The sequence below is a fragment of the Triturus cristatus genome, chromosome 8 (genome assembly GCF_964204655.1).
Source record: "Triturus cristatus chromosome 8, aTriCri1.1, whole genome shotgun sequence".
Taxonomy (NCBI): domain Eukaryota; kingdom Metazoa; phylum Chordata; class Amphibia; order Caudata; family Salamandridae; genus Triturus; species Triturus cristatus.
The window spans coordinates 1,094,093,865-1,094,119,266 of record NC_140591.1 but is presented as its reverse complement, the minus strand read 5'-3'; the positions used below and the strand labels follow the sequence as shown (position 1 = coordinate 1,094,119,266).

At 45.8% G+C, this 25,402-nt stretch overlaps 1 protein-coding gene across 9 annotated transcripts in view; it reads right to left on the bottom strand.

The window, feature by feature from the left end:
• Window positions 1-25,402, bottom strand: part of LIMS1 (LIM zinc finger domain containing 1) — a 388,121-nt gene that overhangs the window by 190,969 nt on the left and 171,750 nt on the right. The window contains exon 1 of one of the 9 annotated variants that reach the window (XM_085622628.1): window positions 11,517-11,796. The exons of 6 other annotated variants lie outside the window; for them this stretch is intronic. In XM_085622628.1, coding sequence (XP_085478754.1) covers window positions 11,517-11,623 — 107 coding nt within the window. In that variant the 5' untranslated portion in view covers window positions 11,624-11,796. Of the gene's footprint in view, window positions 1-9,968; window positions 10,023-11,516; window positions 11,797-25,402 lie in introns of those variants that run through there. 2 more of the 9 variants (XM_085622636.1, XM_085622635.1) reach the window with 2 other exon arrangements.

Here is a 25,402-nt window from a genome sequence, read left to right as displayed (position 1 = left end):
AATCAAGACTATACAGCCTTGCATTCTGCACCACACCATATGACATGGCAGTCTCAGGATAACTGTGTCCCGGCACTTTTTCTTTTGCAAATAAAGCACTTCCTTGAATTCCAAACAAATGCTCCATTTTTAAGGTTAATTTCATATCAGAAATTAACTCTGTGACCTGTTCTTAAGTAAAATGGAGTGACGGATTATAGCGAAGTCTCCACAAACACTTGACGAAAGGTTGTTTAAAATTTATCCCGTTGCCATTTTCACACGCTACACCACCTACAGGCACTTACCCATCTCCTGTTGAAGTACGGCTTTTCTTTTCCAAGACCAGACCATACAATAACATTCAGCGAGGTTTTAGGCCATCTACGGGGAAGACTTATTTAGGAAAATGTACACATAATGAATTCCAACGGAGAACAGGTTCATTTGAGTTCATTCTGCAAACCAGACTTGATTTTTAGGTCTTGTCTACAGCTGTTGTGTACAATACTAATCCATACACTGGGCTTTGGGTCAGCCCACTGCTAATCGCTGGTAGGCTTTCTTGTCCATCATAGTTGCTTGCTTCTAACTTGATGGCTTTCCTGCCTCTTGAGTTTGTCCGTCACATGGAGCATTTCTTCTCTTCAAGACCATCCTTTCAAATGGATGACTTGTAGCCTTCTACTGTTTACATGCAGGGAACTATTTTTTCTTTAACTTTCAGCACTCCATGGGAGAGCATGTTTTCTTGTTCATTCCCCTCATCACTGTGTGCTGCTTCCTCGTTTACATTCCCACCCCGTGTTGCTCTCTCACATCCCAGCTCGCCTGATGTTTCCAATATCCCTCCGCAGTCCACAGACTCCTCTGCTGATCCTCAGCCCCTCCCTGCTCACCTGTGCTCGCTGGTGGTGTTGATTTACTCCCCCACCTCCCCTGATCCCATATTTTCTTTTTTACGGTTTAAGAGGGCCATGCAGCTGCAATTTGCACTGGGCCTGCTATAGGGCCACCTCTTTATATGGATGCACTTTTGCACACCTTTTATTTTATTTTTATTAAGTGCTCCAAGACAGGCGTGAACTATATTAAATGATAAATAAAAAAATACATTGCCACTGTATCATGCTGCATGCATGCACATAATTCATTGTGTCATAGCCAAAATGGCCGCCATGTGATATAACATACTTGCATATATTACCATGCTACGGTCAGATTTTTTATTTTTTGTGCCAATTCTGTTAACCACTGGCAACAAGCATTTATTGAGCCAAAACGTCAGCTAATGCCTTTCAAAAGTGAGTCCGATTTGCTTTGCCCATGTGTGTCACATATGCTGGTTGGTGAGACCAGTTCTGGTTTAAATCTCTCTCATATGGGCTAAATTATAGGTTAGTTAGAAAGTATCATCCAGAACGCTTTGCATTCAACTAATCAGCCAAGGCTCAATAATTTCGAATTCGCACCTTGACGCTGAAGGTGCCGGACTGCACATTGCTCTCACTCGACCCATATATGGAGGATATGATCCTTATCACCTCTGAGGGATTCGGCCTGTCGGATCCCATCGTGTACAAGGAGCCCCGATGATCACCCTCACATGTGGAGTATTTCACGGATAGCCTCACCCTCGCATGTGGAGTATTTCACGGATAGCCTCACCCTCACATGTGGAGTACTTCACCAATAGCCTCAACATTGGAGGAAGACAAGAATGGGTAACTCACAGCCAAATGACTCTGGAGTAAACACCAACGCACCATCCTACTTGACCAATACACAATCCGAATACACAGGAGTTTAAGCAGGACAGGTCACAAAAATGGGATTTTGAAACGGGTCTCCATCGGACTCTATATTCATATTTTAACAATGCAGGCAGAAACACGGATTAATTTCTCAGCACGGATTGTAAACATGCATAAGGTAAACAAAGTAAGCAAATATGTCCCTCCTACTTTGCACATGTTTTACTTCATGGTGCGCTCCCTTGGAGTGCATGCACATGACATCTCAAAGAATGGATTCCTTTTTATACTTCTTTGGTCACGTCCCTTTGAGAGACCACCCCCACCTTTTCACCCCACTTAAAGCACTGCCAATACACCATCATACAACAGCAATGCAGCATCCTGCTATAAGGATGCACCATCCTACAATACCACAGCATCAGCCTGCTATACCACTGCGCTATCCTAATATACCACTGCATCACCCTACCATACCATTGAGGCAACCTACTAAACCACTGCATCACCCTACTATACCACTGAGGCATCCTACTATACCACTGCATCAAACTACTATACAACTGAGGCATCCTACTGACCCACTGCATCAGCCTACTATACCACTGCGCTATCCTACTATACCACTGCATCACCCTACTACACCACTGAGGCATCCTAGGATTTAACTGAGGCATCTTACTGAACCACTACATCACCCTACTATACCACTGCACTATCCTACTATACCACTGCATCAAACTACTATACCACTGAGGCATCCTACTATACCACTCGACACTACTACACCACTGAGGCATCATAAGATTTCACTGAAGCATCCTACTGAACCACTGTATGACCCTACTATACCACTGCATCACCCTACCATACCATTGAGGCAACCTACTAAACCACTGCATCACCCTACTATACCACGGCACTATCCTACTATACCACTGAGGCATCCTACTATACCACTGCATCACCCTACTATACCACCGTACAATCCTACTATACCACTGCGGCACCTACTTTAACCACTGCCCCATCCTACTATACCACTGCATCACCCTATTATACCACTGCTCCCTCCTACTATACCACTGCGTCACCCTACTATACCACTGCATCACCCTACTATACCACTGCATCACCCTACGATATCACTGCACCATCTTACTATATCATCCTACGATACCACTGTGGCACCTACTTTAACCACTGCACCATATTACTATACTTCTGGAGCACCTACATTAACCACAGTGCCCTCCTACTAGACCATCACCCTACGATACCACAGCACCATCCTACTATACCACTGCGTCACCTACTTTAACCACTGCCCCATCCTACTATACCACTGCATCACCCTACTATACCACTGTCATCCTACTATACCACGCACCATCCTACTATATCATGCTACTATACCGCTGCATCACCCTACGATACCACTGAGGCATCCTACTAGATCATCCTACTGTACCACTGCATAACCCTACTACACCACTGCATCACACTACTATACCACGGCGCCATCCTACTATACCAATGTGGCACCCACTTTAACCACTGTGCCATCCTACTATACCACTGCATCACCCTACGATACCACTGAGTCATCCTACTATATAACTGCATCACCCTACTATACCACTGCATCACACTACTATACCACTGAGTCATCCTACTATACCACTGAATCCCACTACTATATAGTAATAAGAAACAATCCCTTGGTGGATTCACATATATCAACAAAGCATCCAGAAGTCAGACATCCAAAAAAGAGAGAAAATCATGTACACCAATTACTACTATGCCCAATAGGTAGGTAGCCCATGTGGTAGATACACAAATATCACAAATGAATTTGTACTAAAAAGGTTTCAAATTTTATTAAAACATGTACATCACAATTTTATACAACACTTTAAAATCACTACTAAAAAACTTTGAAATCAAAGTCCAATTAATAATCCCACTTGCAAAAGCAAATTACAAAATAGCACCATATATTTAGAGAGAGACAAAAAGACAGAACACTTTGTCATCAGTTAACATATCTCGTTGGAACAATCCATCAACTGCTCCTGAATCCAATCAATTTTTACAGGGTAGATAGGTTCCACAAATTGTTATGAAAGGGCGTCCACGCGTTTCGATGGTTTTAGTGATTCTCCATCTTTATCAAGACTTTCATAAAATCTCTCACTTGGCAATGAACGGTTGCCATAAAACATAAAACCTACAGGGCAAAGAAATCGTAATTGGTCATTGAGCCCATTTTCATTTTTGAGTCAATATCACTTGAGCGTTTCTATGATACATATTGCCAATCACAATTAGAACTGTTCTTGGTTTCCCATTCTTATAAGAAACAATATCAGCGATTATTGCTTGGAACTCACAGGTCCCACCTCCATATATCTTAACCACAACTTAATATGTGCTAACATACATCTCTCTGATCCATGTCAGCTGTGGGTTTATTATTCTAGGGCACCCACATGCTCCCTGATATATATTAGGGGGTGCGTCCAATGTTATTACTAAAATACTTGCCACTTTTATTCCTAGTCCTACATCAATAGGGTTATTACCTTGTTGCATGTAGTCCGTTATTCTGACTGCGTGGTGCCAGACCTGGTCATGTTATCACCCATCTAGTATTGGAAAACACATTGGATAATTATCCATCATATTTTCATGAGATATCTATTTTTGTAAACGTATCTCTATCCCATATTATCTATTCTTACCGCTCACTATCAAGTTTTCTTTCCTGTATATGTCACTCTTTCCTACTGTCCGTTTTCTAGACTTGTTTTTCATATTATAGACCGTGTCCAGAAGGGTCTAAAAAGATGTATAAATATGTATATTATTTACTTTGTCTTCATGATTCTATGAGCGCATTTATTTTCTCATACTCCAGGTCTGGCACCACGCAGTTAGAATAACGGACTACATGTAACAAGGTAATAACCCTATTGATGTAGGACTGGGAATAAAAGTGCCAAATATTTTAGTAATAACATTGGACGCACCCCCTAATATATATATCCGGGAGCATGTGGGTGCCCTAGAATAATAAACCCATAGCTGACACTGATCAGAGAGATGTATGTTCGCATATATTAAGTTGTGGTTAAGATATATTGAGGTGGGACCTGTGAGTTCCAAGCAATAATCGCTGATATTGTTTCTTATAAGAATGGGAAACCAAGAACAGTTCCAATTGTGATTGCAATATGTATCATAGAAACGCTCAAGTGATATTGACTCAAAAATGAAAATGGGCTCAATGACCAATTATGATTTCTTTGCCCTGTATGTTTTATGTTTTATGGCAACCGTTCAGTGCCAAGTGAGAGATTTATGAAAGTCTTGCTAAAGATGGAGAATCACTAAAACCATCGAAACGCGTGGAAGCCCTTTCATAATCTGTGGAACCTATCTACCCTGTAAAAATTGATTGGATTCAGGAGTAGTTGATGGATTGTTCCAACGAGATATGTTAACTAATGACAAAGTGTTCTGTCTTTTCGTCTCTCTCTAAATATATGGTGCTATTGTGTAATTTGCTTTTTCAAGTGGGATTATGAATTGGACTTTGATTTCAAAGTTTTTTAGTAGTGATTTAGTAGTGATTTTAAAGTGTTGTATAAAATTGTGATGTACATGTTTTAATTAAATTTGAAACCTTTTTAGTACAAATACATTTGTGATATTTGTGCATCTACCACATGGGCGACCTACCTATTGGGCATAGTAGTAATTGGTGTACATGATTTTCTCTCTTTTTTTGGATGTCTGACTTCTGGATGCTTTGTTGATATATGTGAATCCACCAAGGGCGTGTTTCTTATTACTGTTAGGCAGTACCCTATTCCCCTGGTTAGGTTTAAAGGGGTCTCTCTCTTTTTCTTTATTCACACTACTACATCACTGCATCACACTACTATACCTCTGCATCACACTACTATACCACTGCGCCATCCTACTATACTACTGTGGCACCTACTTTAACCACTGCGCCATCCTTCCATACCACTGCAGCATCTACTTTAACCACTATGCCATGCTACTATACCACCGCGCCATCCTAATATATCATCCTACTATACCACTGCATCACCCTACTTTAACCACTGTGCCATCATAGTATACCACCATGCCATCCTACTATATCATTCTACTATACCACTGACCCATTCTACTATACCACTGCAGCACCTATTTACCCACTCCCCCATCCTACTATACCATTGCATCACCCTATTATACCACTGCGCCATCTTACTATACCACTGCAGCACCTACTTTAACCACTCCCCCATCCTACTATACCACTGCGCCATCCTACTATATCATCCTACTATTCCACTGCATCACCCTACTATACCATTGCGCCATCCTACTATATCATTCTACTATACCACTGACCCATTCTACTATACCACTGCAGCACCTATTTACCCACTCCCCCATCCTACTATACCATTGCATCACCCTATTATACCACTGCGCCATCATACTATACCACTGCAGCACCTACTTTTACCACTCCCCCATCCTACTATACCACTGCATCACCCTATTATACCAATGCGCCATCCTACTATACCACTGCAGCACCTACTTTAACCACTCCCCCATCCTACTATTCCACTGCATCACCCTACTATACCACTGCGCCATCCTACTATATCATCCTACTATACCACTGCATCACCCTATTATACCACTGCCCCATCCTACTATACCACTGCATCACCCTACTATACCACTGAGGCATCCTACTATACCACTGCATCACCCTACTACACCACTGAGGCATCCTAAGATTTCACTGAGGCATCCTACAGAACCACTGCATCACCCTACTATACCACTGAGGCATCCTACTATACAGACCCTCCAGGATTTCGCGATTTGCCGCGAAATCAGCACTTTTGTAAAAATGCCGCAATTTTTACAAAAGTGCCGGCAAAATCAGCACTTTTGTAAAAATGCCGTGATATTTACATAAATGCCTGTGAAAAGGAAGGAATGCTGGGGAAAGGTTTTGACATTTCTATGATAATTGACGTTTTTCATGGCTAAGAAAAATACATACAAGTTGCACAATAAATTCTGTGTTGACTTTTGAATGAGCATATGCAGACTGTTGATTCTTCCATCACCAAAAGCACAATAATTCCTATAATAATTGAAATGAGTGACCGCCTCAGCTCACATTTGTGCCAAAATTGATATTTACATTTGTGTATCAGATCATAAACATAATATAGAGACCCCTAAAGTAATCCATAGTCTGTATTATGCTATGTGTCAATTTAAGAACCTTATTAGGTGTGGAGAAGTGTCACAAATGAATTAAAGTGTGTGACTAAAAGTGAAAAGGACTACTCCCTTTGTTGTAAATCTTCCCTGTGTTTATAATTGTGCAAAAAAGGTCTTATTATCGGAATATTGGTGTATTTACTAAGTTGTTAGATGTCTCTCCTTCTGCCTTATTCTGAATGCTGTTCAATTCGGAAATTTGAATCCTGTACTAAAGAGTCTTTAAAAGCATTCTGTTGGACCTGGCTCTTTTTACAGGGAGATAACAGGCACACCATCAATCCGTGCATCACAAAACTTCCACAGCAGTTATAAAATGAACTCAAGAGATTTATGATTTATGAGCTGCTAACATGGGCCAAGCAAACATTCAACGTCAGCCCATATACTCAAACTTCATGTTATAGCAAAGTTGTACTGCAATAAATCACGGAAATATGCGTTTTTATTTTTTTCAAGTATATTTATTTCTTGCTAGCAATATACGTAAAAGCTAAAATAGAAAGCCTTTTTTAATAAACCTTTCAAATTCAGAAGTTGCTTTAATATATTAAAGTATGGGTTGTCTCAACGCATCAAGATATATTTTAAATACAGGCACATTGGACATGGAAGTTCAGGGGGTAACATGGCCAACTAGAGCATGGGCGTCAATTCACTAAAATGCTAGGGGTAGTGGAAGGGACATCACAGGAAATTACATCACATCAGGGCCTATTTCAAAGTGGAATACTCTGCTAAAACAGTTTCCATTGTTTTAAAGCTGAAAATGAATTATTATGAGTAAAATAAAGGGCAGCAAAAATGCCGCTAAATTTCCATATTTGTGCCGCTAAATTTCCATATTTGTGCCGCTAAATTTGCTAATCCAAGCCGCAATTTCCTGGAGAGTCTGACTATACCACCGCATCACCCTACTATACCACTAAGGCATCCTACTATACCACTGAGCCATCCTACTATACCACTGCGCCATCCTACTATACGACTGCATCACTCTATTATACCACTGCAGCACCTACTTTAACCAATGCCCCATCCTACTATACGACTGCATCACCCTACTATACCACTGCGCCATCCTACTACAATACACCGTCCTCCTAGACTATTACACCATGCTACAAAACCAATACACAATCCTATTATACCAATACACCATCTTAACTTACCAAGGCACTATCCTTCGATACAGATGCACCATCCTTCTAGGTCAATGCACCATCCTACTAGTTAGTCTAAGATGCAAGCCTACTACATCAATGCACCACCCTCCTACTTTGATACACCATTCTACTGTACTACCACACTAACCTACTGTACAAATCCACCATCCTGTCACACATCCTTCTATACTAATGCACTGTCTTACTCAACCAGTAAGCACCAATTCCAGTTATTCTTAGCTGTTACGAGCGCCTGTTTTAGCACCCGGTGGTGTATGATGCACCTTTGTAACCGCTGCGCCTACCCCCCTAGCCCCCCCCCCACACACACTTCACTGCCTTCACAGTTTATTAAAGTTATTCTGCAACAAATGCATTGGTTTAACATTAGTGCACAAACCTTATGCGTGAACTATGAGACCGACAAGAACACATACAAAGGATCAATGAAATAATTCTGAGAAGAGACACATTGGACTGGTCTTTCTAAAGTGTGATTTTGCTGCTGCGCCATTGAGACACGTGAAATAAAGGCCAGCGAAGAGGGGTAATTTCTCCCCCCCCCCCCCCCCCCCTCCTGATTTGCCCCGGGACCTGTGTGAATCGCTCACACAGCCGGGACCCTTGCTGGCCTCGGATGGAAACATTTCCACGGTGGAATGCTGAGTGGTATCCATGGTAAACAGCGCCGGCTGCCCTGCAGCGGTCACTGAAAGGAGACATTAAGCACGGGGCTCCTGCTAAGCGAAGGCACTATTGTGTTTGTGGACACACGACACCCCAGGGTCTTGGTTTGTACTTTACAAAACAAAATTGTCCAGATCACAACATTCTTTGAGCATCTAACTCGTTTCTGAGGAGCGTAAAAGGGCGTCTATTCTGCAGACACTCACAGGAGTCCATAGATTCAAACTGGGAACAGGAGAAATCTCACATTAAGCAGGCAGAATTTACTACCGCATAAAATCTGCAATTTTCCCCGAATAGTAAAGAGTAGGGGGTTCAACTGGGTGTTCCCTGAAAGGGTGGGGTGGGGGTTCGATAAGGAACCCTTCACAAAGTTTTCACTTGGTCTGGTTTCACAAACTATACCAGTACTTTTGACATCTAATTCGAGCACCTTTATGCCGAACAAAAAAGTTAAGGGACACTGCGCAAATAATACCCAACACAAGTGGATTAAAAAAACATGCAGATGAAGAAAAAAAAAAAGTTTATGGATTATGTAGGAAAACTCTGGGAAACTGATTTCTTACATGTACTTTCTGATGTTTGTGGATTTTTGAGAACCTCCAAAAAGTCAAATACACTCAACCACAGAGGCCCGCAAAGTGCCGAATTTGTAAAAAAAAAAAAATAGTTGGACCGGAAAGTAATTATGGCCAGGCTAAGAGGCCAAGAATACTCAAAAGACTGGGCCCGAGTAAAGCTCCGAGTAAGGCTGGCTAGAAATAAACTGGCCTCCCCTGGGGGGGATGGAATCGCCCTCGCTGCATTGTTCCTGCTGTCAGCACTCAAACGGGATCCCTGCTCAGGCATCAATGCTGCGCTTCTTTCCTACGCTGGATCCGGGGGGAGTCACCTTTGGGGGAGGGGGAGGGGCAGACAAAATCCACTGTGGTCACTGCAGATCTCGCCTTTTCCCAAGCCACATACAGGTAGTCCATATACAAGCCAGACACAGGCTAAGCCACAGTAATAGTTTACTATAGAATTTGTATAGCGCTTCATATACCTGAAGAAGCCGCAAAGCGCTCCAGTTTGCAACAGATTCCTGGATGCTCTCTCGGAGACGAAGGATGAAAGAGTGTCGGGGAGTAAAAACTACCTGCCAAAGTTGACGTGCACAGGTCTTTGCTTGATTTAAGGAGCACTGACAAGACCCAATAAGCTTCTGACAGAAAAGTCTTCAGAGAGCACTGTGTCTTTTGGCGGGGCTGCTGCGGAGGTCACAAGTGGTTTTGCTGCATTCTTTTGCCTAAAGCCATTTCAATCGCCAAGAATTCCCTCAATGGAAAAGGGAAAAGCAAGATCTAACAGGCCGCGGAGGGCCATCCTTTGCAGAGAGCTGCAGACATACATGCTCACCCCTCAGAAACCAGGTGGCAGTTAAAAGTGACCCGCAAAAAAAGCAACACACTCGCAAAATGATGCATTCCGCGCATCTGGACGTGCTTCAGATAGTTCCGTTGGTTCATGCATCTGCTGCGAACTTCGGTTTAAAAACAACAGGGTTGGTGGGGAAACGCAGCCAGTCATCCTTCTAAAGCTGATAAAGTAAGTATCGTGAAAGATGAGATTATCATAAACAGCGCCATGGAGCAACAAGTGTGTATGTTAATAGCTGTCATATCTCCAAGCGTTACATAGCAGCAATTTGTAATTATTACAGCTGCATCTGATGAGGGACTCAAAATCACTGCAAAAGGGTCACTGTTGAGTGTCCAAAGAGCGCACAGGAAAGGGGGACTCACCTCTTTGGTTGGGTTCATGGAGGAGGTTACCATGACTGCCTGCCGGTGCCTGCCTACGGCTGATGCTGGCTGTGAAGCCCATCTGTTTCCTGTTACTCAGCTCTACAATAAATGTGCACTCGTCGCCAGCTCCAAGAACACAGTCACACACGCTCCGTCAGCCTTGATTACCGTAAAAGTGAGCGGTGAAGACACACACATCTCACTAGGTCTTGTAGCGGCTTGAAGCACGAATCTAGGGGTCATTTTCCATTCATGGTTTGCTTGCGATGGCTGCAGCTCATGGGTACGCAACATTTCCAGCCCTGGGTGTTCATATAACACCCACAGCCAACAGGAGCTTACAACTCCTAAAGCTGAACAACAGGACTAACTGACCCACAATTTCCTAAACTAAAACGTGAGTCAGAGCTGGAAAGGTGGTGACCCTGAGCCATGGAGCCCACTAACCATCCTTATCCAAGCCTTGGCTTTACTTGGCTGCTTTTCTTATCTATTATAATATCCGGGTTGGGGATACCTGAAGGGAAACAACAACAGACGTGGACACTCTACTCATATTTGCTATGGGGCTACTTTGTGGTTCACGGGATGGCTCGGGTCACAAGAGCGAGCCATGTTAACACGACACCTTTTTTGTCCCTTCTTTGCCTTTCATTTTACAAACCAGAGTTATTAAGTTCTCAACAGGTTTGATTTAAGTAAATAAACTACAACCCCCAGAATGCACTTGCTAAAATGGACGTCCAGGACAAGATACATTGCGTCCTGCGGATACGCGGTCACCTGTCCGCCTGGCGCGCGCTCACCTCAGCCGGTCCTCCGAGAAGCCGTTGAGTCCCTGGCTGTCGGGCCGGTCCCGCCTCCTCCTGTAGAGCCCAGACTGCGATAGCTCCTTCAGCTGCAGCCTGTTCATATCGGCTCGAGACGGAGCGAGGTGTTTTTTCAAGTTTCGGCAGAGTGGTAAAACTGCCAAAATGCCCGAAGAAGGTATGTGCGCACACACCTGCAGCAGGCGGGCTCTGCGGGGCTCTCGGCGGCGCACAGGAGCGGCCCAGCCCGGCTTCCTGTTCCTGGCAGGTACACACCCTCTCTGAAGGGCACTGGCGTGCGCTCCCCTTATCGCCGGGCCTCGCACCTCGGGCGGCCACACAAAGGGGTGGGGAGCCGGCCGCGAGGCCTTTGTCCCTCTCGGGGCCCAAGGCGCACAGGCCACGAGTCAGCCGGGCCTCACTCAGCCTCTTGGAAAAAAACTGTCAGGTAATGAGCAATTATGCTTCTCGCCCCCATTCATATGCGCGCCTTCCAATGACACAGAAAAGCCCCTTGTTGACAACATTGCACATTTAAATGGCATCACTCAGGGCCATGACAATGAAACAAAACGAAGAGCACACCTTAGGGTCTCTTTCAGTGGGGTCTCAAGCCCTGTGACGGCGGAGCCGCACTGCCCCTCTCGTGCCCCTAATTAACCAGAAACAGAGCTTCAAAGGCCTAAATTGACCGCATCAGACCATCCAATTGTGAAAGGAGGTGCTCTTCCTGGAGGAGGGATCCGTAAAGTGGAAAATGAAACTAGCATGGCTTCCTGTAACACAGGAAAAAGAAATTTGCCATGCAGTTGTGACAGTTAAAGTCCGTTTTTCTGGGACAATTTGTGTAAGGCAGCTCAACGTTTTTTTAAAGTAAGAAACAATTATGGGGATGTAGCGCACTGCGCACACTTTCTTAAAAGACGTTTCTACCTATTTTCCTTTAACTGGACTGAAAAGTTTACAAAATAATAATAATATAAAACGAACAGATGTCACTCACCACAAAATGTATGCATTTCCTACCCAAGCCAAGTAACGTTAGGATAAAGTGATTTTGGACAACAAAATATAAAACTGCGTATGAACATTATAAGTTTCGCGAGGACAAGTAATGTTTTGCTTTCCAGCAGCATTCTGGGACTCGTAGATTCAATACGATTCACTGAGACTACCTACAAATCGCAACAAGGTGGACGCCGGAAGTTAGAAAATGCCACTACAGTCAAGCACAGCAGTGTCACACGACAATTGGCTAAGCAGCCGTATAATGAGGCGTTTCACCGCATAATAAAAGCAAACACTGGTGTATCTTTGACAGACGTCAGCCCGCGCTTAATGTGACACCGCCTTCCGGATGGCACATTGTTTCAATGTTTTGCTTGTTATGGCACATGCAAAAAAGAAAAAAAGCCCCCTCCTCCTCGATATCAAAGAAAACTGCCTTATTAAGATCCTGATTCCGAGAAGAAATCCCCTCACAGGCCACAATTACAAGTAACCCGGTTATGGCGGGGTGGAAACTCCGCACCATTAAACACCACTACAGGGTGGGATGGGAACATTCCGTGAGGACCAATTATGTGTTCAACTCCGCGGGATGGAAAAGAACTAGAAACTGAATTTACTGACTGAATTCCACACAGAATTCCTAGTTCAGTGGGGTTTAACAGGCACATTTGCCAACTGCTCCAAATAAGTGGTAAACGCATGCCCATATTGGAGTTCTCACCCTTGGCCACATCTCCATTTTGTCCATTTGTTGTGTTGAGGACTGATAGGCTCCTGCAGGCACAAATGAAGAACGTGTACAAGATGGAGGCTCAGAGATGTCATTAGAACTATTAACCGGTTGGTGCCTCAAAAAAGTAATGTGGCTGTCCAAGTACTGGACTGGACAACCACTGTAAGGTGAGGGCCTAGTGCCAAAAACCCCTTCCAAATCAGATCCGAAATTCTCCACATCTTTCCTCCAGTGTGAGAAGGCTCGGCTACCCCTTTGATCAATGATGAATCCCACCATTCCAGGTAGATGGAATACTTTGTGCATACTGCTTGCAGAGTTTGACCAGTTAAGTGAAGGGTACAACGTGTTTTCTCAGGAACAGAAGTGGAATATTCTCAGGAAAAACAAACAGAAAAGGACCTGCTCTGTTCTTCCTAGCAAATAATATATTTGAAGCAGTTTCCTACTTTGGAAATAGCCAGTATGGCTATATATTAGTGCAATACTTATCCCAGCTACCCATCCAGGTGGTGGTGTCAGGTTCCCAAAGCGCACGTGTTTTTCAACTCACACATGCAGCCACTCTGCCTCTGACACCAGGGCCTACATTTCCACAAAGATGCTGAAAATGCACAGCTATGGGTCTGTCAATGTTGTGGAAAGCAGTGGTTCATCCTGTTGTGGTCCTTGGTCGTAGTGGTGGCTAGGTTAAGTAAAAGTGAATGTTCCAAAGACTGAAAGGTAAGTCTTGGAAAGCCCTGCATTTCTTTCATTGACAAGATATTGTTTGCACCCCTCAGAAAAGTTTTTGGTACAATTACTTTAACTCAAACCATGGATGCAAGCCTGATAGTTTTGTTTGATATGGGTTAAATTCTTTACTAGCATTTGAAAGGTGTTCGCTGACCTTTTGCCTTTACCAACTCTGTTAAGCATCTTATTAAAAAAAACCTTGTTGAGGTTTATCAACGTCAAAAAAGTGCAAAAATGGCTGCTTCATCATGACTACGCATGCACATACGTAATGACATGGCGGCCATACTGGATCTGGCGATGCGTTATTTACACCTGGTTTGCTCAACTTAATCATCCTAAATGTACACAAACCACTGAAGAAATTTTTTGCCTCTGCAGAAAGTGTAAAAGCATTACGTTCATACATTTACTGGCTAATGTAGAACTGCCCGGAATAACTAGTATAAATTGTAATTTGAGTTTTGTTTACCTTTCTGTGAGATGCATCAGAAGATTAAACAAAAAAAAATAAATCAGGAGAATGACCTAGCTTCTCCTACACATGTTGTCTTGTAATTGATTTAATATTTTTAGTTAAGTTGTGGTGGCTCCAAAGTCAGAGGTGAAGTTAGTAAAGCTCACCTTGGAGACACACAAACTCCACTTATCTTTATCTGCGGTGTTAGTTACAGAATTTGGCAGGACATTCTGTTGCCTGGACTCCAACTCATCCAAGGGAGAAATTAGATATGCAGTAAAATAAAACCTCTGCTACTGTGAATTTATTATTTATCCAAGGCTGCAGTCTGTCACAACTCAACTTTAAATCATTTGGAGGGGGGATTATTTATGAAATGGGTAGAATATGTGAAAGGAAAAAGCGAACATCTTGCTAGGATGTACACACAGTGAAAATTTAAATGGCTATTGAACGAAATAACACTACACAAGTGAAGTTCTGGTTTTGACATACAAATTCAGCAAAAGAAAATATCACACATCACAGTAGCAGTTGTTGTCTTATCAGGACAGCCAAACTCTACTACAATTCATCCCCATACAGTAAGAAGGAAGAAACTCACCCTCTTACTCCATGCACAACCTCTAATGCTCCCTATTGATTGGTCATGTCCCATTCACAGAGTAGAAAGTTATTACATTTTTTTCCCTAGCCTCAGATACACATCTGGTAGCAGGACAGAGACTCCCTCATGTTATCCCATGAGTTCTGCTGATCCTGGGGTCAAGTGCAGGGAAAAGAGGATGTTCTCCAGTGGACCCAGGGCCTAAATATCCCCCCCCCCCCCCCGGCTCCACCCCTTCCACTCCATGCTCTGGCCAGACACACGTCACGGCCGACCCGGAAGTACTTCCTCCGGCCAGTAGCCAATCGGGCGACCGGACTCTGTGGGTGTGGCGTGGGTCCAGGGGGCCAGGCCCTAAGGGCGCGCTCACCGAGATCTCGCGCTTTTCACGCTCCATTGGATAGCACGCCACTTCACAGCTCACTCCAACATCCTTTGTCTGACTCCGATAACCTTATGTCAAGGCCTATTTATCCCTATAACCCACCATGTACCTTAGCTTGCCCCAAACAGACTCTTAGAGAGACAGTGGCACAGATCTTGAATCCCTGAGGTCTATGTGCAACACGGTGTGCAGTCACATTTTGCCAAGTGGGGCGGGGAACAATCAGGACGCTCTATGCATTCAATGTCTTTCCACTATGTCTATTAAAGATTGGGCAAGGCAACTTAGTTTGTCGTTTTACGACAGGCAGTTGCTAGTTCTTCAATATTAATGATTGCAAACACCACAACACAATATCATCTTTATAGAGCCACTACGAAACCAAGCAAACTGGTCCTATTTTACCCAAAATACACAAAATTAGTGTAGATGAGTCAATTGTCTCGTCGGGCGCAAGAAAGCCTGAGGGAGTCTACACGCAGCAAAACAGGACACAAGCTATCTGAGGCCGATACAAGGAACTACTCCCCCCCCCCCCCCCACATCCCCCCCAAGAGGGAAAGCAATATACACCTAATTGTGAAAACTCTGCTCCCTGTAGGACTGAATGTGATTATTTTGGAACCTCTTGCTTGGTGATGTAGAAAATGTGTGGACTGTTTTAATAATAGGACTTCAATGCGAAACAAGCATTCCTCCAAAAAAGAGAGCAAACTTGAATAAGTGATCAAAAGAAAAAAATATATAAGGTGATATAAAAAAATGTGCAATTCTAAGAAACACTGGGCACATTCACAGGAACAGGATTTGCTGTTCCAAGTGAAGCCTTCATGTGCTGAATATACATATGAGTAAGACAAACACCTTCAGCAAACCACAGAGTGCAGTCGACCTTATCCTTCAAAGTCAGTGACAGTGCAAACAAGAGCAGCGTTTATACCTGAAGAACTGCCATCTAAATCCCATGGAAAATATGAAAATATTTATTTTAACAACCGAGCCATAGGCGCTATTATAGAATAGAAATCCATGTGATGAGCAGATACAGTCTGTAAAAATTCCTCCTTGGCAAGGCAAACACTGAAAAATATGTCTGCAGCACAAAAAAAAGAAGAAAAAATGCTCTCCCAGTCAGGTTGTAACAAATTTGCTTATGGAATGCCAACAGGCTCAAATGCAGGGATTTTCAAAAACAGAAAACTCTTTTCTGTGCAAATGCAATACCAATCTATGCAAAGGGGGTCTTTTCCGTGAAGAAATGGGATACAAGACCAGGCGTTCAAATATTAAAGGGAGACTCAACTGGCTATTTCTATAAATGGTTTAAAAAGATTTACAATATGAACTTCATACCATTCAGCTAAAATTTTTATAATCCATGTCTACAAGTACAATTTATGTAACAGCACTTCAAAACACTTTAACTGTCAGGTTATTCACAGCTGTGGGCAGTGCTTAATTTGAGCCGGTGGTTTCCGGTGCTCAGCACTGGCACTTAATTGTCAACACCGGGGCTTGTACCAGTCTGCCATATAGTGGCGCTGCTAAAAATGACTATTGACTGCCGCCCAAGCCATTCTTATAGCTTTGGGGGACTAGAGTAGGCTGAATTGTCACACTAGAAAGGCGGGGCCGGCAAAGGACATGCCACATGTATGGCGGTTGTGCCGGCCCCCGATGACCACGGGGCGGGCCTGTCGCGCACATTGGTGACGCGACAGGCGCGCCTCGTCCTTAATTGGTCAGTGGGTTCGTGATTGTGATTGGAATTACTTCCGGGGCGCGTGTCGTGCTAACGCTAGGCCGGTTAGTAGCGGCCTGGGTTCTCTGGGGGCATTAAAAGGCTGGGGAGCGGCGGAGTCTACCTCTTTGCTCGCCGCTCCCACAGCCTGCCATAACGACGCACCAGCCTCACTAGGAGGCTGTACTTTAATTTCTGTTTTTGTATCTTACAGGTTGCCTGGAATTGCGGAGCCGAAGCGTCGAGGAGAGTAGCCTCTCTGGGGAGGCTTTTTCATCCCTGTTTGCCTTGTATTTCAGGTCGCGCATCGGATCTCGGCATTGGGGGTCGATTTGGTGAGAGACGATGCTTCAACAGCTTTGTTGCAGCAGTTACCGAGATACCACTGGATTTACTGAGCATCGGGCCACATTACCGGTGTTTCCCGGCTCAAATGAGAAAATTAGGAGCAGCGCTGCAGTGGTAGGAAGTAGCAGCAACAGCGGCTCGACCTTCAGCTAACGGCAAGTAAAGTGCACGATAGCGTGAACGGGGGCAGGCTGATTGCAGGGCTTAAGCTCCCGGGATAAGTGCGCGGGAGTGGGACAGGGTCGCTTTTTCTTGCCGGCAAGAAGCGCGTTGCAGCGCGGTCATAGAAATGCTTAAATTAGGTGCCTTTTGTCTATTAAAGCTGTTACAGAGCGTTAAAGTGCACATGAACAGCGCGACTGGGCAAAGCTCAGAGTGGGTACTTTTTGGCATAGCACCAGCAGTGTGGTGGGGCATTGGCAGCTGCTTTGCATAACTAGCAGCATCGTTTTGTTTTGGGGCAGTACAGCATTTTGTAGCCTCGGCTGGCAGGGTCCCAGCGCGATTGGGTCTGTGTTTCTCCCTATTGTTGCAGTCTCAGGGGCAGTGTTGGGCAGCTTCCTGGATCTAAGGAAGCACGCAGCTCAGCTCTCCAGCCTCACCAGGAGGCTACACTTGATCTGTTTTAAATTTTGGTCTATTCTAGGATACAAGCAGCAAGGAGCTCAGCACCGTGCAAGCGGTCACAGAGGCGAAGATCATGAGGACTTGCAGCGGATCAGCAGCCTGGTTTGAAGATACCGTGATCATAAGAGGGCCTTAAGGGGACATGGACAGGCTGGTTGTGTACCTGATGCAAAAAATGGTTGATATGGAGGATAGAATGAAGAAGGTTGATGAGATGGGGCAGGCTATTGCAGACCTCAGAGAAAAGGTGGATGAGCATGAGGGGTTAGAAGAGAGACCCAGACGTACCCATGTGGCCCTCAAGGCGGCGTACCCTCCCCTTCATAAAAAGGGTAGAAACAAGAAAGGGGGGTCAAATGAGCCTATTACACCTGTGGCCCCTGTGCCAGTCCCCCATCACAGGCCAGGTCCATCTGGGGGAACTAATCCGGATGAGGCTGTCCCTCCAGCAGGGACTGATGGGCAGCTGGCATCGATGGGTGGTAGCCCACAGACCCCGGTGGCCCCTACGGGTGGGCCCCCCACGGGTTGTAGTCCACAGGCCCCGGTGGCCCCTACGGGTGGGCCCCCCACGGGTTATAGTCCACAGGCCCCAGTTGCCCCTTTGGGGGTGGCCCCCACGGGTTGTAGTCCACAGGCCCCAGTTGCCCCTACGGGTGGAGCCCCAGTGCCTCAGGATTTAGTGTCCAATTTAGCGGCAGTGCTCCCTTGGTTAGGGAAGATGGTGAACTGGTCTCCAGCAGATGGGACATCTGTCAATGGGGAGGACTTACTCGCTAAAGCTAAGCAGATAGTGGCACAGTTCAATGGAGCACCTGGGCATACTTCAGGGGAAGGGCTGGGTACACCAACTCCTGTCACTCCAATGGGTGGTACAATCCCGGTTGAGAACAGCAAGGAACTGCCGGCACACGTCCCAGTTGTGGATTTTGCAAAGGAGAAGCCCACAGAATCAGCGGGGGCAGCTCCATCAGGTAAGCAGTTGGCTTTGCCAATGTTAGGTGTGGGGGAAGCTCGCACCCCTAGGGAACACCTGACAAGACATGTCATTCAAGAAGTAAAGGAAAAAAATTGGAAAGGGAGTTATATCAGTATGTTCTCTTTGTTGCTTGATGAACATGATCGAGAGGAGGCTAAGAAAAAGAAAGACTGGATACTCCCTAGGGAATGGGCAAGCGAGTTACAAAAGTATAGGATTGAGGAGACTTTGATAAACTGGGTTAGAGGTTTCTCAGTTTACATGGCAGTCATGCTAGAACGTTTCCCAAATTTGCAGACAGAAATGGCATGCTACCAGAGCAGGATAACGGGGGCGCACGACAAATATGGTGCGGTAGGGTGGAAAGAGTATGACAAAAATTTCAGGAGAGCAAAGGCTTCTGACCCTGCCCTCTCCTGGGATCAAATTGACATGATCTCATGGGTAGACCAATTTTGTGGTGTGTTATAAGACAGTACCAAGGGCCAGTCCTTTCAGTCTTTTCGGCCACATCCCCCCGCTAGTTCCAGCAATGGTGGTGGGGGAGGGGGGGGGGGGAGGAGGAAGGGGACGTGTTGGGACTTCAATAGGCGCACATGCACTAGGCCCGCAGGCACATGTAAGTTCAAACATGCATGCTCTATCTGTGCTAACACATCACACCCTGGGTCCAAGTGTCTCAAAAAGTCAAAAGATAGAGGGAGAAAGAAGCAGGAATGAGGATATTTCTCTGCATACAGCACGTTCACCCATTAGAATAACGGCATTGATACCATGGTTAAACAGCTATCCTTGTCCTTCAGCTGGGTTGTTGCTAGATGGTTTCAGGTATGGTTTTAGGATTCCCACGCCAGATTATGTAGGGACACCTGAATGCAAGAACCAGCTTTCAGTAAGGGCCAATCCAAGTGTGGGGGCAACAAAAATATAAAAAGAGCTGCGCCTAGGCAGAGCGGCGGGGCCATTTTACTACATCCCTGTAAGGAATTTTGTCTGTTCCTCTCTTGGGGTGGTCCCTAAAAAAGAAGCTGGAGAGTTCAGGTTTATCCATAATTTATCTGCGCCTAGGGGGAAATCCTTGAATGATGCTACCAGTGAGGAATTGTGCAGCGTCAAGTATTCATCCTTTGATCAGGCAGTTGAGATGCTCAGGGGTTTGGGCCCTGGCGCACTGCTGGCAAGATCAGACATCGAGACAGCTTTCCGCTTGTTGCCAGTTCATCCTTCAGACTTCCATCTGCTGGGCTTCCAGTTCCAAGGAAAACTTTACATGGATATGTGTATGCTCATGGGGTACTCAGTCTCCTGTGCCTACTTTGAAAAATTCAGTTTATTTTTGGAATGGGTTTTTAGACAGGTGACGGGGCATCAGTATGCTTTACACTACCTCGATGACTCCCTTCTCTTAGGATCACTGGGCTCCGAGGAGTGTGGTTGGGTACTGCCTGAATTCTGCATGCTCATGCAGACTTTTGGGGTCCAGTTGGCACCAAGGAAGACGGTCGGGCCATCCACAACTTTTGAGTTCCTGGGGATAGAGTTGGACTTCATCCAGGGTTGTTTTCGGTTGCCCAAAGAAAAGATCATGAACTCAGGTCAGGGTTGCAGCAATGCTTGGCTAAAGAAAAGGTTACCTTACATCAGCTGCAGCAGACGGTGGGGCAGTTGAACTTTGCTTTGCGGGTTATCCCTTTGGCATGACCATTTTCGCGATCCATCTCACAAGCCATGTCAGGTCTCATGGAGAAACACCACCACACCAGGTTGTCTGCGGAGGTTAGGCAGGATATGCGGATTGGATGGCATTCCTGCAGGACTTCAATGGCATGGTAGTGTGGCCCAGTCCACTCACCACTTCCGCTGAGTTGAGTTTGATGACTGACGCTGCGGGTAGTGAGGGATTTGGTGCCATACTCGGTTCTGAGTGGGTGGCGCAGCGGTGGCCGACATGGTGGGTGCAGAGCGGCTTGACAGATAACATTGGTTTTTTGGAGCTGTTCCCCATCTGGGTGGCACTGACAGTGTGGCCAGAACAATTGCGTAATCAATCTGTGGTGTTCGGGTCAGATAACATGACAGTGGTGGAATGCATCAATCAGCAAGCAGCACGGTGCAAGATGATCCTGCGCTTGTTGAAAGAAATAATTTTGTTATGCATGAGATTGAATATGCAATTTAGAGCTAAGCATGTACCAGGGGTGCTGAATCATGCTGCCGATGCACTCTCTCGCTTCAAGATGCAGTTTTTCAGGGCACATCTCCCGACTGCAGCAGAGAACCCCACACCCTTCCCATAACTACTTTGGCAGATTGGTGCCCCCAACTACCAGACCTCGTGGCAGCTAGCCTAGCACCCAGGACCAGGAAGGCGTATGAAGGGGCGTTTTGGGCATACTGTACCTTTTTGGGAAGGGAGTGGGCAGAAAAGTGGCATGACATGGGGGGGGGGGGGTTCTTGCTTACCTGAGGGCATTGCAAGAGGAAGAGCGCTCAGTGGCAGCGGCTAGGCGACATGTGACAGCAATATCTTCCTTTGCACAAGCGAAGGGTAGGGGGGACCCCACCAATAGCTTCACGGTCAGAAAAGCTTTGAAGGGGTGGCAGCGCCTACAGGGGTCTGAAGCAGACACATGGTGACCGATAGGGGTGGTACTCCTGGCATCCTTACTGGGGGCTCTCCACCATGTTTGCAACACCAAAGAGGAAGCCGTTTTGTTCTGCGCCGCCTTTTCATTGGCATTTTATGGTGCATTTAGAATTGGGGAGTTGGAGCAGGGTGGTCTGCAGCTTAACCGTGTAAGGATCCAAGGTGATTCCTTGTCGATATCTATTCAAAGGTCCAAAAATGATCAAGAGGCCCGTGGGGAGGGGGTAGTATTGCACAGAGCACGTGGAAATCTTTGCTGCAAATTACCAACCTAGAGGCATTTCTGAAAAGTAGGCCTAGGAGCAAGGGTGGGCCATTGTTAATTCATGCTGATGGTACCCCACTCACGAGGTTTCAATTTAAAAGAGTCATGGATATGGCAGTGCGCGAGGCAGGTTTAGATCCCAGTTGCTTCGGAACACATTCATTCAGGATAGGGGCTGCCACCGAAGCAGCGGCTAGGGGTTTGCCCAAAAGTGACGTGCAAAGGATTGGCAGGTGGTCTTCCAATTGTTATAAGCGCTATTTGCCGTTGCATATGTTATGAGAGAGACATAGACCATTGTCCTGATGCTTGTTCTCTTCTATTTTACAGTTTCTCAAGCCTGTCACGCAGGGGGGAAACTAATGGCAGCGCAGCAACAACATGGAGCAGCGCAAGAACGGTTGCACGCCCAGAAGCAAGGACCACATATCGTGTGGGTCATTGGTCATTCTTATGCGAGGCGTTTGAGTAACTTTTTCCTTTCAGGCAATTATGAGTTCAGAGCAAGACAAGCTGGTTTTAGTTTATCATTTCATGGGCAGGGAGGTCTCCGCTTCAGTCAATTCAGGGCTTTTGTGTTAGACCTGCTAGACAGGAGGGGGGTTCATCCCAGCATTATTATCCTACACCAGGGAGGGAATGATCTGGTACATCTAGGTAGAAGGGGGCTGGTGGAGACCATACTCACTGAAGTAGCTTGGTTAGCGCGGACATGTTAAGGGTGCACCCTAGTTTGGTCACAGATGGTGCCAAGATTCCAATGGCGGGGGAGGGGGGAAAGAGTCTGCGAGGGCTTTGAACCACTCTATAAGAAGGATTAATAACAAAATAGAGAGAGTTTTCAGGACTCCCCATCTACAAACGATTGCCCACGGGTGCATCAGGGGAGAACCGTGCTTCTTAAAAGACGGCGTCCATCTGACTAAGCTGGGTAATGAAATCTTCATGGAGAATCTGCTGGTGTGGTTAGTGGGGTTTAGAGACGGGGCATGACCTTTCAGTGAGCATTGGGGGGGCCAGATAGTCAGTCAACTATGCTGGCCTGTGGCGGTAAGGTCATGATTGGTGAGCAGTAAATTTTAGGTCCTTAGAGGGCGGCGCCATTCTTGAGTGGGGTCGCCCAAAGGGGAGGGTCCAGTGGTCTCTCATAGAACTCCAGGGGCAGTTACAGCCGGTTGGCTGGATGGGTGCGGGGGACTGGGAGTTACATTTTACAGTAGGCTGGTTGGCCACCCCGCACGTGCACAATGGCGCAAGTAAACGGCGCATAACTGCAAGGGCCCCTTATGGAGATAAGCTACAGGGCGTATGGGGGTGACTGGGAAGGGGGGTGTACCCTCACGGTGAACGGGCCCTCTGCGCATGCGCACTCCGGTTGGAGGGCGGGCATAATTGATAAGGATCTGGCGCCAGTTATTGACCTTGCCGTAGGCTCTAATAGGGATACGCAGAAAAATTGAATGCTATTATGAATATTGATTATTGTATGTTTAAATTTGGATAGGAATATCTTTGTATTAGAGATATGTTAAGGTTAACAATTTGACATCTGTATCTATCAATGTAATGCAAATGGTTTTCTGCGTATTGTGTAAATAATGTATATATAAAATTGTTGATTTAATTTTATGTTAATAAATACGGCTGGGGGTTTTAACGACTCCCTAATCCAAAAATTTCCTTATGGTACATGTGTCACTGTCTTAGTATGGCTAAGGGAGGAGGAGGTCTAGGCCGTTCCTGGCCATATAGAAAGGCGGGGCTGGCATCAGACACGCCACATGTATGGCGGTCGTGCCGGCCCCCGATGACCACAGGGGCGGGCCTGTCGTGCACAATGGTGATGCGACAGGCGCGCCTCATCCTTAATTGGTCAGTGAGTTTGAGGCGCGCCCCGGAAGTGATTGGAATTACTTCCGGGGCATGCGTTGCGCTAACACTAGGCCAGTTAGAACCGGCCTGGCCTGGGTTCTCTGGGGGGCATTAAAAGGCTGGGGAGCGGCGGAATCTGCCTCTTTGCCCGCCGCTCCCACAGCCTGCCATAACGACGCACCAGCCTCGCTAGGAGGCTATATTTTAACCCCTTCGACGCGCATGACGGAACGGTTCCGTCATGCACGTCGGTTGGGCTGTGCTTATGACGGAACCGTTCCGTCATGGCCCCGCCCGCGCTCAGAACCTTCAGCGTGGCGCGGAAATCCGCGCCGCGCTGAAGGGGTTAATTTCCCCACCCACCATCCCCTAGAAGCAGGATTTACAGAGTGTATTGTTGCAAATTTTACTTTCAGGTTGACGTGGTTATGTTTATCATGTGTGTTATGGGTTTTTGTTTCCCTTTGTTTTAGGAGGTTATTGTTTCTTTTACAGGTTATTGTTTATTGTCGTATTGTAGTGTTATTCCTTGGTCAGGCGGTAAGGTCATGATTGGTGAGCAGAAAATGTAAGGTCCTTAGAGGACGGCGCCATTCTTGAATGGGGTTGCCCAAGGGGGAGGGACAAGTGGTCTCTCATAGAACTCCAGGGGCAGTTACAGCCGGTTGGCTGGATGGGTGCGGGGGACTGGGAGTTACGCTTTCCAGTAGGCTGGTTGGCCACCCCGCATGTGCACAATGGTGAAAGTACACGGCGCATAACTGGAAGGGCCCCTTATGGAGATAAGCTACAGGGCGTACGGGGGTGACCGGGGGGAGGACCCTCACGGTGAACGGGCCCTCTGCGCATGCGCACTGCGGTTGGAGGGCGGGCATAATTGATAAGGATCTGGTACCAGTTATTGACCTTGGCGTAGAAAAATGTAATGCCATTATGAATATTGATTATTGTATGTTTAGATTCGGATAGCAATATCTTTGTATTAGAGATATATTAAGGTTAACAATTTGACATCTGTATCTATCCATGTAATCAATGTAATGCAAATGGTTTTCTGCGTATTGTGTAAATAATGTATATATAAAATTGTTGATTTAATGCTAATAAATACGGCCGGGGGTTTTAACTACTCCCTAATTCCAAACATTCCTTATGGTACATGTGTTACTGTCTTAGTATGGATAAGGGAGGAGGGGTTCTAGGCTGTACCTGGCCATATTGTAGGAGTGTGATGGTTGGTAATTGTGTTGGTACTGCCATTGGCAACGCTGGCAGGGCAGTGGGTGATGCAAGTAGCAGTGGCCTCCTGACGAGGGCCCTGGTACTTATTGTTTTTACAAATTAAGCACTGGCTGTGTGCAATACACATATGGAGCATAAATATACAGTTGGCTCCATTCTTGTGACCCTTTGGCGTAGGGAGAGAGGCGTTCTGCGCCAGAGCACCAAGGTATGGCCTGATTGCGCAGCCTA